The sequence below is a fragment of the Pelodiscus sinensis genome, chromosome 5 (assembly GCF_052426305.1).
Source record: "Pelodiscus sinensis isolate ZL-2025 chromosome 5, ASM5242630v1, whole genome shotgun sequence".
Taxonomy (NCBI): Eukaryota; Metazoa; Chordata; order Testudines; family Trionychidae; genus Pelodiscus; species Pelodiscus sinensis.
Window position 1 is genome coordinate 5,932,543 of NC_143056.1, and position 13,950 is coordinate 5,946,492.

Below are 13,950 nucleotides of genomic sequence, written 5' to 3' on the forward strand. Positions count from 1 at the left end.
CGCCCCCCGCCTCCCTGTGAGCCCCGCCCCGCCTGAGGCACCGCCTCCCGCCCCCCTGTGGGCCCCGCCCCCCGAGGCACCGCCTCCCGCCCCCCTGTGAGCCCCACTATGACCCTCTTCCCTCTGCTGGGGGGGGCCTGTCCCCACTATGACCCTCTTCCCTCTGCTGGGGGGGGCCTGTCCCCACTATGACCCTCTTCCCTCTGCTGGGGTAGGTGTGTCCTGCCCCCACTGCAACCAACTCCCCTCTGCTGGGGGGGGTCTCCTGCCCCCAGTCACCCTCTGCTGGGGGGGTCTCCTGCCCCCAGTGACCCCCCCTCCCTCTGCTAGGGGGGGCGGTCTCCTGTCCCCACTGTGACCCCCTGCACTCCCCGTCAGGCTGCCCTGCTCCAGACGCTGCCCTGCCACCCCCTGCAGCTCTCCCGTCCCCTTCACCGGAGGGGTGGTAGCGCCTGCCCCAACTGCAATACCCGTGGTGCCCTCTGCACACCCCTACCACCAGCACAGCGCCCCTGCCCTTCCTGGGTGCCAGACACTGCCCCCCTCACCTAACCCCAGACCGTCCCCCATCCCCTTCCCCTCCTACCACCAGCACAGCGCCCCTGCCCTTCCTGGGTGCCAGACACTGTCCCCCTCACCTAACCCCAGACGGTCCCCCATTCCCTTCCCCTCTACCATTGGGCTCATGCCCCTAACTGTATCCCTGCCTCCGATGCAGTGGGGTTTTTGCCCACAATAGCTGATGCCCAAATAATTCTGTTAGTCTTTAAGGTGCCACAGGCTGCCTTGTTGTTTTTGCAGCTAGACTAGCATGGCTACCCCTGCGATAATTGCGTCAGTTGTAATTTGTTGGTCAAACTTTTTACCTGGATGCCTCCTAGTTATTGTACAGTCCCCCTTACTGCAGCTCTCACTCTGTTTTTATCCCCATAACACCCCTGCAAAGGAAGTGTTGCTATTAACCCCCTTCTACAGAAAGTCAAAGGCACTGAGTGACATGCCCAAGGTCAGAAAGAAAATCTGTGGCAGCATAGGGTATTGAACCAGGAGCTTCTAAGTCCTAGTGCTCCTAGTGCCTTGACCACTGGACTATCTTTCCCATCTGCTCTCAAATCTTACTTCATTCCACATTTTCTCCTATTTCCTAGTTGTTGACTCAGCACATAGTTGCTAGAAGTAATTCAGGGTAGCTACTGCGGACGAAGGGATGGTAGCCACCTCTTGTTCATGTTCGGCAGAGCCAACCCCTACTGCCACTGCACCAGCCAGCTCCATCCCCAGGTCTCACAGCCAACACACTTAGAGGAGAGTTCCTACCTGTAATCAGTTTCCTGGCTCTCAGCACGCATAGCTGAGTGCTTCCTCTGTGCATCACAGCTTCCAAACATGGACCTCTCTCTCACTGATGAAATTCAGTGCCTGGAGACCCTTCACGAGCCCGGCCAGAGTGACCGAGAGGTTTGGGGTCTCAAAGCCTGGTTTTTTTCCAGAATAGCTATAACATTTTACAGGAGCTTGGGAATGTTGGAATTCCCACTGAAACTTTTCCACTTGACATTGGGAGAATACTTCCCCCAGTTCTCTGGCATCCAAAACACTCAGTCCGACTCCATCTTGTCACCAGGTTACTTTATTAGGCATGTCATCATTCTTTGCCCATGCTGGTCAGAACCAGGGGCTTAGGTTCAGGGCAATACCACAATTCCAATTCCTATTCCTGTGTCACACCACACAGTTGACTTGACATCTTTTCTAGCTCCTTACATGCAAGAAGTATGGATGTTAAGACCAAGCATTGTGCAGGATGTTTTTGCAGACTTTGTTTTCTATAAACATACCCTCAATCATTAGTTTCTGACTCCCTTGTTTACTATAAACATGTTCACATCATAAACAACCAGAAGTCCTGTTACACCTTATAGACTAACATTTATTGGAGCATAAGCTTTCGTGGGCAAAGACCCACTTCGTCAGATGCATGTTCACATTATGTAGTTCTTTCACTAATTACTTGTTTGGCTTGTTCAGCAATTACTTTTTCAGGATGTCTAGTCTTAACATGGGCCTCCTCGTGTCAGTTAAGCCAGGTCTACAGGGAGCAGCATAAACCAACATTGCAAGAATCAAGTGCAGTGGAACGGAAGCAGGTGAAATTCTGTGGCGCTGATTTCAGCCTAAGCTTGCCCAAAGGGCTTGACTCCTTGGGCTGATGCTGAAACAGAAAGCCAGTCAAATGGGGGCAGAACAGAGGAAGGCGTTCAACCCTTCTGAAGGCTGTCAGCCGTTGGAAAGTCTGACAGCATCATTCAGTGTAAGGAGCACAGGGAGAAACAAGATGCGGACCTTCAGGCACCACTGAATGGCATGCAGATACCCTACCCAGTAGTCTCAAGAAATTCCAGCAGCATGACCTCTTCAGTGCTAACAAGACTGGTTCTCTTACCAGGGCTTTCCTGGCAGAAGCCTTTGCATGCTGCAAGAAAGGTCTGCAAGTGGTGGGGGAGGAAGAAGCTATGGACTGCATCCCAGAGATGAATGTCTGGCTTCGAAAATAGTGTAACTAGGAGGGCTTTGGATTCCTTGATCATAGGATGTTCTTCCCGGAAGAAGGACTGCTAAGTAGAAATGGGGTCCACCTACTGAGGGTGGGAAGAGCATATTTGGATACAGACTGGCTAATGTAGTGAGGGCTTTAAACTAGGTACAAAAGGGGTGACCCTTGGACTGAGGTTGAGATGGACATAGACCACATATATATTTCTGGGTAAGGATAAAGGGGGTAAAAACACCAAGGATGATGTCATTGCAGATGTCTATTATAGTCCACCAAACCAGGAAGAGGTAATTGAGGCTTTTTTTAAACAATTAACAAAATAATCCAAAGCACAGGACTTGGCAGTGATGGCAGACGTCAATTACCCAGACATCTGTTGGGAAAATAACACAGCAGAGCATAGGTTATCCAACAAGTTTTTGGAATGTACTGGAGACAACTTTTTACTTCAGAAGATGGAGATAGCTATTAGGAAAAAGGCTGTTGTAGATTTGGTTCTGAAAAATAGGGAGGAACTGAATGAGAATTTGAAAGTGGAAGGCAGCTTAGATGAAAGCGATTGTGAAATGGTAGAGTTCGTGATTCTAAGGAACGGCAAGAGGGAAAACAGCAACATAAAGGCAATGGATTGCAAAGCGGCAGTGTGACGTAGTGGGGGTACTTGCTGGGCTGTGGTGACCTCTGCTGTCTGGAGCAAGACCCAGCAGGGAAAACCTCATTATGCAAAGGTGATGCCAAACCTGTTGAAGCAGACACCCCCCATGGAGAGGAACAAAGGAAGGGGGAATGCTGCCCTGGCTGGGGGGCAGGGCTGGAAGAGGGTGGGTTGGTTGCTGTCTGGGAGCATGGAGGAGACAGCCTAGGGAAAGGGGCTGGAGTTTAGGGCCCAGTCTCCCCCATCTCAAGGGAGCCTGAGGCATCCTAGCCCAGCTCTGTGACCAGATTACATCTGTGCTGTGCTGTATCCTGGAGAGGCAATAAACTTCCTCTATTCCACCGGCTGGTGCAGTCTGTTTGTGCCATTTCGGGCTGCAGGAGACGGGGGACCCCCAACGCGCCGTCACAGGCAGACATTAGCAAACTCAGGGAGTTGGTTGGTAAAATACCATGTGAAGCAAGTCTCAGAGGAAAAACAATTGAAGACAGTTGGTAGTTTTTCAAAGAGACATTATTAAGAGCATGGGAGCAAACTATTACACTGAATAAGATAGGAAGTCTGACAAAAGACCACCGTGGCTTACCAGAATATCTTTAACAATCTACAAATCAAAGAAGAATCCTACAAAAAATGGAAACTAGGTCAAATTAGAAAGAACAAACAAGTAATACAAATATGTAAGGGCACGATTAGACAGGCCAAGGCACAAAATGAGATCAAACTAGATAGACATAAAGGGCAAGAATAAATTCTGCAAATACATTAGAAGCAAGAGGAACACAACAGGACAGGGTAGAGCTGTTACTCAATGAAGGAGGAAAAACAATAATAGAAAATGTGGAAGTAGCAGAGGTGTTTAATGTCTTCGTTTCGGTTTTCACCACAAAGGTTGTTGGATGCCTAGCATAGTGAAGGCCAGTAAAAATGGGATAGGATCAGAAGATAGAATAGGAAAAGAACGAGTTAAAAATTACTTAGGGTATGTCTCTACTATGGTGTGGATTAATGCTGTGGCAATTCATCCACTGAGGATGGATTTAGTAGGTCTTGTAAAGACCTGCTAAACTGACCACCAATCACTCTCCTGTCGATTCCAGTACTTCACCAGGACGAATTAGGGGAGACAACTGGAGAGTTTCTTCTGTGAACCAAGCATGGTGTGGAGCCTGCAGTAAGTAGATCTAAACTACATTGACTTGAGTTACACTACTCATGTAACTCAAACTAGGGATGTTAGATATCGTGTAATTGAACAGTGGTGTAACTGCATGAAATCTTAGTGGTTACACAACTATTCAATAGACCCAGGGGGGAAGCAAGGAGAGCCGGTGCTGGGGGAGCCAATACCTTTGCCACTGGGTGCATACAGGAAGATATCCTTCTTTGATGGGATAATCTTCTTGTCTAGAGGCACTATTTTAACACCGCTTTTAGGTATACAAAGCAAGAAGTTATTAGGTTCTCCTAGCTTCTAGAATGAGAGGACTGCTTGCTCCTTAAAATTGTCTAGATAGTCCTACTTAAAGTAACATCCTTGAAAGAAAAATGGACTAGTAAACTTACCCTTGAATTGACCAAGTGTAGGGATTTTGCCAGGAGATTTACAGCCCAGCTTTCCAACATTACTGATGACACACCTAGGTATGGTGATAAAACAATTCAGAGAAAATCTTTTCTAATTTCTCTTAGTTGGAGTGTTCAGCTCCAGTTGATAACTATGCTCTAATTCAGAGCCGGCCAGACTGTATCCTGGAAGTTATGAGTTTGATGAATTACTGCATGAATTCCTATGACCTCTGTTATGCAGGTCAGCATAAATCACAATGATCTCTTCTGACCCTAATATTTATCCATATAAAACTTGCATCCTTCCTCAAAGGAAGAGCTGGACTAGGAGGAGGGGAAAGGGAGAGAGTTTGGGGGTTTTAAAAAGAGATTGTGCATCTTCAGTTTTGTTTGGTTCTTCTTGACCTTTTTTTTTTTTTTTTTTTAAATAAAGGAACCACTTCTGTAACGTTCTCCCTTACAATGTTGTGACTTTTCTACTGAAAGGGGTAAAGATTTTTTGGTGGGTTGCCTGATGGGTCTGACTTGTCTGCCTGAGGTCTTTTCTAACAGCTTTGATATGGGCCAACTAACTGCAGATAGGAAGACAACTCAGTTGTAAGCTTAAGCAGAAGTGGCATGATAGAAGAATCTTGCACATTCTGGCAGATATTGTATTCCTCTCTCCCCCCTCCCTTACAAGGAACACACAGTAATCACTCACTTAAAAATTAAGACTGGGATGATTTATTAATCTTGTTAAGAACTCTGATACAAAGCACAGTAAAAGGCCACAGACCAGTAAATAAAATGTGGTTTTGACCACTTTACAAATTCTGCTACAGTACTACCAGTAAAACACCAGTTCAAACAATAAGTAGTTCAACTGGCAAAGAAAGTTCCATTCACTTTTCAGTTTAAAAAGTTTAATAAAGCTTTAAGTGTTTGCTGGTCTAAATGCTACCAATTTCCAAAAGGGAATTCATACTTAAATGCAGTTAGATCTAAAGAACATGATTAGGTTTGGAAGGCAATACTTTGTTCCTAAGCCATCGGAAATACTTCTGAATGTTTAAGATTGCAAGAGTAGCAGACTGTATTACAGGCCTCAAGTCACTTAAATTTATACAGGTTATTAGCATTATCTGTAAATATACAATATAAACAGCTGTACATACATGGCATATAGCTTTGTTCTCCAAAACAGTAGGCAACTCTTTAGCTTAAGACACCTTTGCCTGCCAAAACAAAAAGGCACATCTGAACAAGATGCATGCTAAATACTAGGGATTCTTTCCAATAAATGGGTTAGGTAGTCCTAGGTTATACTTTGTCAAAATAACCAAAACTAATAGTGCATTCTGATATCTTCAGGTTTAGATTTTCAACCCTCCCTCCCCCTCCCTCTTTTTTTTTTTTCTTTTCTTTTTCATCTTCAGCAGCAAATGACTGGATATTAAGACACGGCATTAAAACTCTGAGAACAGTAGTTGTCATTCACAAACTTCCGAAATTTACACAAAATTAGAAGGCAAGTAGCCAGAGAGGTTTAAAATAAGCAACACTACCCATCCTCATGCTTGTATAGCGATTCCACCGTTTGTTTTTTTAAAAAAGGCCACTAGTGTTCAAATCTGAAAAATTCCACAAACGCACCTTTTTTGGCTCAGTGCAATGAACTGATGTCAGTTTAAATTCATGTAGTGTAGTTTACAGTGCAAAATATATAATCTTTATACTGGCATAACTGTCGGCACTGAGGATCGGAGACAAGACAATGCTACTGATCACCTGAGGGTAATGCTGTGGGAGTAGACAAAGACTAGAGTGAATATTCTTATTTTTCTAATTTTTAAAAACTTTTTTTTTTTTGATCAGCAGCACTTTGTAAGAGCATTATTTGTGAAAGTACTAAAATACACTGCCTTTTTTGAATAAATAAAAAAGGAACTTTACAAATACTATTCCAGTGTCAATGACTAATATGGCTAAGTTCATTGAGGCGCGTCTGCATTTTCTAGCAAAGATGGTCTGTCCAAAGGAGGATGGGAAAGCTCCCTTTTGTAAGTCTTTGGTGGCAGTTTTGGTAATTGAGGGCTAGAATTTTGCCTTGGTGGGACTGGGGGAGCTGGAGGATGGGCAAGGTTGTTGTGACTCGAGCTGAGCGCATAGCAGCGACGCAGTATCCTTGGAGAGGGTGTGCTTGGAGGAGTGTTTGGTGAGCTTGGGCATGTGCTGGCTTCCCTGAACCGATCTGGATCTCTGTGAAAGCGCCCCAAAGGAGGTGGCTGGAGATTAAATGGACAGTTTATGAAGTGTTCTGGAGGCCGAAGTGGTACTGGTGGAGGGGTATCAGGAAGAGGGTCTCTTGGGGGAGGTGGTGGAGGACTATGCAGCAGCTGATCAGATGGATTATTGTAAGCAGGAACTCTAGGTTGTATCTTTGGAGGAGGTGGTTGCCTGGGTGGAATAGCAGGAGGGTCATCATCAGATTTTAAACTTCCCTGAAATAAAGAAAAAAGTCATCTTGAGAACCTTACATTTCTTATCATGAATTTTCTGACATACACTGAATGAAGGTTGAAAACTGACAAAGTCTAGCCTTTATCAGGTGAAACCATGGAGTTTAGAGCACTGATTACTAGAAAATAACTGTTACAACCCCAGCGGCAATAGTTTTTCTCCTAAAATGAGAATCACTCTCACATGTACACCCCCCTCCCCAAAATAGAATAATGCCTCATAGTGTAGTGCATTCATGTAGTCTATTTGTAGTTTAGTTATGCTACTTCATATAGCACTCTGACTAGGGTTGCCATGTATTTTATAAGAGTAGTGAAATCATCTTAATATGAAACCTCATTTTAGCTCTCATTGCATTTTTGCTACGAAGTGGGGATAACAGGACAAGGGTTCTGCTTATTCTGTGAGAATTATTAAATCTGAGGATTAACAAAGTTGGGTACATTAGAACAATGTAGTGCATGTCAAAGACCAATGTTTTGGAAGCTGCTCAAATCTACCAATACGTTTACTATGAAGATGCTTTAATTAACACACATACAATCACCTTAGAGTTAGAAGCATCCTGATCAAACTTTTTGCGTGGTGGAAGTGGAGGAGGAACCAGAAACTCTTCACTTAGTTTATGTAAACTACCACATGAACTGAAGAAAGATTCTATAAAGACAAGGGGACAGATTCAGGCAGTGCACAATACCAGAAAGTAAAACATTCTGACCATTTTTGGACAAAATTAGAAGCAAACTAACAGTTTCTAAAAGACACAAAGTGGTTGATGTAATATCTTTTACTGAACCAACTTCTGTTGGTGAGAGAAGTTGGTCCAATAAAAGACATGACCTCACCCCCTGGTATTTCTAGTATCCTGGGACTGACACGGCTACAAGAACACAGCATAAAACAGATTATTGGTATGCAACAGCATTCTTCACTGTTCAGCCCAGCTGAAGGAAGTTATATTACCAGTCATTTTTGTAATCAGACACTGCATTTCATGAAGCAGACTTTGGTCTGAAGTACAATATACACTGATACAACAGGAAATAAGCAATATTGAATGCTTCAATTTGACAGTCTTTCCATGCTCTCTATATTTAGAAGATGAAAAAATAAAGTCCTGATAAGATAGTAGGCAACAAAATCATTTCATTTGGAAGCATTTTCCATGAGGAAGAATTCATTGTTTCTAACTGGAAGCATACAGTGGTATATGTGGTTTTGGCATATGTTTAAAATAAAAAACTGGCATGGAAAACATCCTCACGTCAAAAACTGATTACATGTTTCACATTCGGAGTTTACAGGGCTGCTGCTGAAACTCCACAGCAAAAAGATGATAGAGCAGACAAAATTAGCACATCAGACTCCAACTTCCACAACTTCTCTCATCTCCCTCAGAAGTTTCCAAACTTTCCCCTTTGAGGGGAAAAAAGGGATAATTTAAGATTTATTCAGAAAAATAAGTTAGCCATTTACAGAAGAAAACAATGGCTTCTGCTATAGCTTGTTTCTTGCCATTAGATACATGCTGCAGCTCAGTATGTTAAGTGGATTTGTTTCCCCAATTTCATATAGTATTCTACAATTCTAGATTTTCATAAAATCAAATGGCAAATAAAAATGCCAGCTTTTATTCTAGAGGAAGTAAGAAGGAAGAGCAGGGACAGGTGGCTGCAGCACTGCTCTCAAGTGCAAATTAGATGCATTACACATGCAAATACCATCTGTGATTATCCTGAATGGTATGGAAAGCATTAGAGAGTTTAATTATTCTTAGGCTCTTCTAAATGTACTTTTATATCCGCAAATGGAAAGACTATTGACAAACTGCAGGAGTTAGGATACTCACTTGACTGTGGCAAATGGACAGGAGCAAAGATGCTATTGTTACCTATTAAAAATTAAAAAGGAAAATGGATCAGAGAAAAAAAATTGCCACCAAAACAGTATTCTTCAATTTCACCCGTTTATACAATATCCCAAAGACCAGTATGTACTGGAGTATAGCTTTAAAATATCCCTGATGTACTCTCAAATCTTTTGTTAAAACTAGGTATGCTTTACACCATGTAGGTATTTCTAGACTAAAAACTGAAAGCTATTGTTGAGAATATACTGCTTTTTAAACAATATTGATAAAATGTTAGTTAAAATATACTGAATATTATAAACTTGGGAAATTACAACTGAATTTTGACACCAACAATCAATCACCCCCAGTAACTTTTTACTTGGAGGTTGCAGAGCCTTCACTGTTTGCCACATGCTACCCAAGTCTGTCATGCAATCCCCTTTCTGGTGTTTAGTTTTATGGTGATATGTGATCAGAACCATTATCCATCCATCCTATTCCATGCAGAAGGTATCATAAGGTAGTTTGTTGTATCCTGTGGATCCTGGCACCCAAATTTGTCAACAGGAGAACACGTGTGAATGGTCAGCTGACCACTGACAGCGCAACACAGAGCAGCCAGACTGATGGGGAGAAGAAGGACTGAGGGTGAACTTCTCTGCAGCAAAGATAACAAACATAATACCCATGCACGGCTCAAGCCCTACTTTAACCCTCAAAATAAAGCGTCAGTGTACATAGGTCATGCTGACCAGCCGGAGAGGAGTTAATTGCACCTGAATGCACGTCACCCTCCTCAGGTGACTCAACTGAATGGGCAACAAGCAGAATTACCCCAGTGACAACCACATTCCCAGGAGTGCTTGGGACAGCTGTAATGGGAGGTGGGGGTGGAGAAGAAAGGGCCCATCATTTAAATTCTTTTGCAGACAAAATCAGCTGTTGACTTCCATTCCATACTTGGTGCATAGCTTCTATGGGTGAGGAAAGAGGTAGAAACACAATTCGATAGTGCTGATGAAGCAGGTACAAACACTGCTGGCTGAGCTTGTAACTTTCATGAATACTTGTGTCATTTGTGGGAGAAAGGGCAAATATTGCAGGCCTGTATTTGGAACAAGTTTCCCAAGAAAACCTCAGCAACTGGCAACACTGTACACCACGTCAGGCCTCAACATCCTATGCCACTCCCAGCAGTAACAGACTCTGCCGAAAAGGTGCTTATGGGTTCCAACTTTTTAGTGGAATTCAAGGTTGCTGTATTTTCCCAATTGCCTCCACCCCTGTCTCAAGAAAGCTTTCCAATTCATTTCCAACGCTGCTTTTCTGATTAAGAGAATATCCCATCAACATCAAACCCAATACACCAGAGTCTTTTCTATAACACAGACTGGCTTTGGCACTGTAATGAAGACGACACACCATCTTAAATAGCACGTTCTTGTTGATGCTCCCAGCTATATGGATATAGCCAAGGAGTAGCAATCTGTGACACAGGGTCTGGCTATAACTTACTTTGTTTAAACATACACACACCCACTCCCCACGCCAGTCCCTGAACAGATAGGCGACACCTTTCAGGAAATACAGCCCAACACCTTTGCTTGGATCCCAAGAAGCAACACAAGAATAAACCCTACTCAAACCCAAGGAAAGCGCAAACTCTCTAGGTATTTGCACAGCTCCCTCTACACAGAACCTCGTAAAAACCAAGAACTAACACCACCATGTGCATTTCTTCCAAGACTAAAGACTCACAGGCACACCAGAAAAAGAACACAGAAATAAGATTACGTTTAACAACACAACCTAGTGTTACTTACTATAACAAAACATTTACTAAGGAACAAGAGGACCATACACAGAGGGTGGATTAGAACAGCAAATGAACCCCAAAGTAAATATAATAAAATACATACATACCATAAGAACTGTTGAGATCAATATCTAAAAATACACTAAGCTCTGAAGAGGCAGAAACTGGTGGAGTAGATGGCGTATTTGGAGAAGTTGGGGCTGATACTGCTGATTCATGCTCTGCTTCAGTGATCCTACTGAAACTTATTTTACATGGTTCCCTTTCCAATGGCGTTGGGTGACCTCGCAAGGTGCCAGAGGTAGAACCATGTCTGCCAGTATTGGGCCTTATTCCAGGAGATTTTAGCGGGTATGTTGTTTTTCTAGGCTAGAGCAAGTAATCATGATTAGTATTACTAGCATTTAGTACAGAAAACACACAGTAAAAAGGTCAACCCACTTTCCAACATTTTTTGGGGCATGAGGGAGGAAGGAATTGAGCACAACACCCTGAACAACCATAAAAAAAAAAATCATTTTTTTAACAGTAGGTGATTTTTATACTGGGTCTGTCACGGTTTATTGTCAAACTACTTTTTGGTGGGTTTAATAAAACTGTGAAAATTTGCTCAGCTCAAGAAACTTTCCTTTCAGTAATTCCAAAGAATTATTAGACTGGAGTTTCAAATGTGCATTGATTAGAACAAACCACGGAAGTCAGGAAGGTGCATCCCAAGGACGCTCCTTTGCAGACTGTAATCAGCATGAGCACCAGGGCAGCCTCTTGCTTATCCTGTGGAAATTCACCAGGCCCTGACCACAGGTACAGATTCAAGATTTGGAATCCCAGGAGATGGGAGTCTTTAAAAAACCCCATTCTTCCTTTTTTATATATATTCTGGTATCTGATTTAGTTTCTGGTATCTGTTTCAGTCATCATATAATTGAGGCACAAGGGTGACAGGTGCAACTGGTATGACACTGCAATTAAAAGAAGCATGAATATATCGGAATATCACATTCTTATATCACATTCAGCATGGTGGTATATCAGTGCCTCCAGAACACTCCGCTAGCTAGAATTTCAGAAAAGCAAATTCCTGTTCTACGAGAAAGGGAGGTTGTTGACTTGTAACTGGAGGTTCTTCAAGATGTGTGGTTCCTATATGAATTCAACATGTGGGTAAAACTGTGCACAATGTGCCTGAGCTTAGATTTCTAGCAAATAGTGTCCACCGATCCATGACCACAAAGATGTTTTCCGTGTGTTCCAAACTGAGGGTACAAGAAGCAGGATGGACAGATGCTTATCTAGGTCCTCTTTTAACACAAATCAGAAGAATCTGAAGTAGATCAAAAGAAAGGTGGTCATGGAACAGAGATAGGGATTCAACAACTCAAAGGACCATCACTGCAGGTCAGTAAACTTCCATCTTTGCTGGTCAGGATGTGTATTCCACATGTGAGTGATTGATAAGCAGTAGTTAAAGAGGAGAGGAGCATGGGGAAGCAGCAGGTATAGATGTTTGTAATATTGCATCCCACCAGCTACATGTGCAGAGGATGCTCGAACTAATGCATATCATGTTTTGTGAATGGATAGATGGAGGTCTCGTAGCAACTCTACAGATGTTCCATATACAGGCAGTCCCCGACTTACGCGGATCCGACTTATGTCGGATCCGCACTTACGAATGGGGCTCTTGCGCCCCGGAGCTCACAGGCAGCGGTCAGCCACCTCGAGCTCCGGGGCGAGAAAAGCTGCTCCCGGTGCCCCTGGTTTGCTCGCGGTGTCCCTGGTCTGCTGGAGACGGTCCCCAGCAGACCAGAGGCACCGCGAGCAAACCCGCAGCAGCGGGGGGGTCCCATGCTTCTGAGGCTTTGCTCTGGCAAAGCCTCAGAAGCGCGGGGACCCCGCGGCGGCTGCGGGTTTGCTCCCGGTGCCCCTGGTCTGCTGGGGACCGTCTACAGCAAACCAGGGGCACCGGGAGCAAAGCGGTCCGGCCACAGCAAAGCCTCAGAGGCGAGGCACCCCCGCTGCCGCTTTGCTCCCTGTGTCCCTGGTCTGCTGGGGGGGGCGCAGCTAGTGTGCCCCCCCCAGCAGACCAGGCTTTTGTTGTGGACCCTGGGGCAGAGCAGCTGGGGCGCTGCCGGTTGGTTCCGCAGCGCCGCTCTGGGCACTACTGGACCAACCCGGCAGCATCCCAACTGCTCTGCCCCAGGCGTCCTGATTCAGCCGCTGCTGGTCAGTTTCAGCAGTGGCTGAATCAGGACGCCTGGGGCAGGGCAGCTGGGGTGCTGCTGGGTTGGTCCAGTAGCGCCGAGGAGCAGTGCTACTGGAGCAACCCAGCAGCACCCCAGCTGCTCTGCCCCAGACGTCCCCAAGTCAGCTGTTGCTGAAACTGACCAGCGCTGACTACAGGAAGCCCGAGGCACAGTTGCTCTGCCCCGGGTTTCCTGGAATCAGCTGCTGATCAGTTTCAGCAGCAGCTGACTTGGGGTTCTTAAGTTGAATCTGTATGCAAGTCAGAACTGGCGGTCAGTTTGAGCAGCGGCTGAATCTGGACGCCAGTTCCAACTTACATACAGATTCAACTTAAGAACAAACCTACAGTCCCTATCTTGTACGTAACCCGGGGACTGCCTGTAGTTACACCTCTTCAAGCAATGCTGCTATGGTTATCTGGGCTCAAGTAAAATGAGCTGTAAGATCATCTGGAGGAGGAATACAGGTCAGGCATTATCAGAATGATGCAGCTGGAACATAAGAACGGCCATACTGCCTCAGATCAAAGGTCCATCTAGCCCGGTACAGTAAAACTCCATTAGTCCAGCATCCAATGCTCCGGGACTCCTGATGGTCTGGCACCATCAGGAACCCGGAAGTGCTGGGGCAGCCAGACAGGCTTCCCCCATTCAGCTGCTGCTGAAATTGACCAGCAGCTGAATCGGGGAAGCCGGGAGCAGAGCAGCTGGGGTGCTGCCGGGTTGGTCTGGTAGCGCTGCCCCTTGGGGCTGCGG

The 13,950-nt window shown here is 44.8% G+C and overlaps 1 protein-coding gene across 1 annotated transcript in view; it reads right to left on the bottom strand.

The window, feature by feature from the left end:
* Positions 1 to 5,481: 5,481 nt before the first annotated feature.
* The window catches only part of SOS2 (SOS Ras/Rho guanine nucleotide exchange factor 2), an 86,564-nt gene continuing 78,095 nt past the window's right edge, over positions 5,482 to 13,950 (bottom strand). The window contains 4 exon segments of the mRNA XM_075926152.2: positions 5,482 to 7,261; positions 7,828 to 7,937; positions 9,130 to 9,171; positions 11,056 to 11,317. Of these exon segments, the coding sequence (XP_075782267.2) occupies positions 6,752 to 7,261; positions 7,828 to 7,937; positions 9,130 to 9,171; positions 11,056 to 11,317 (924 nt within the window). The 3' untranslated portion in view covers positions 5,482 to 6,751.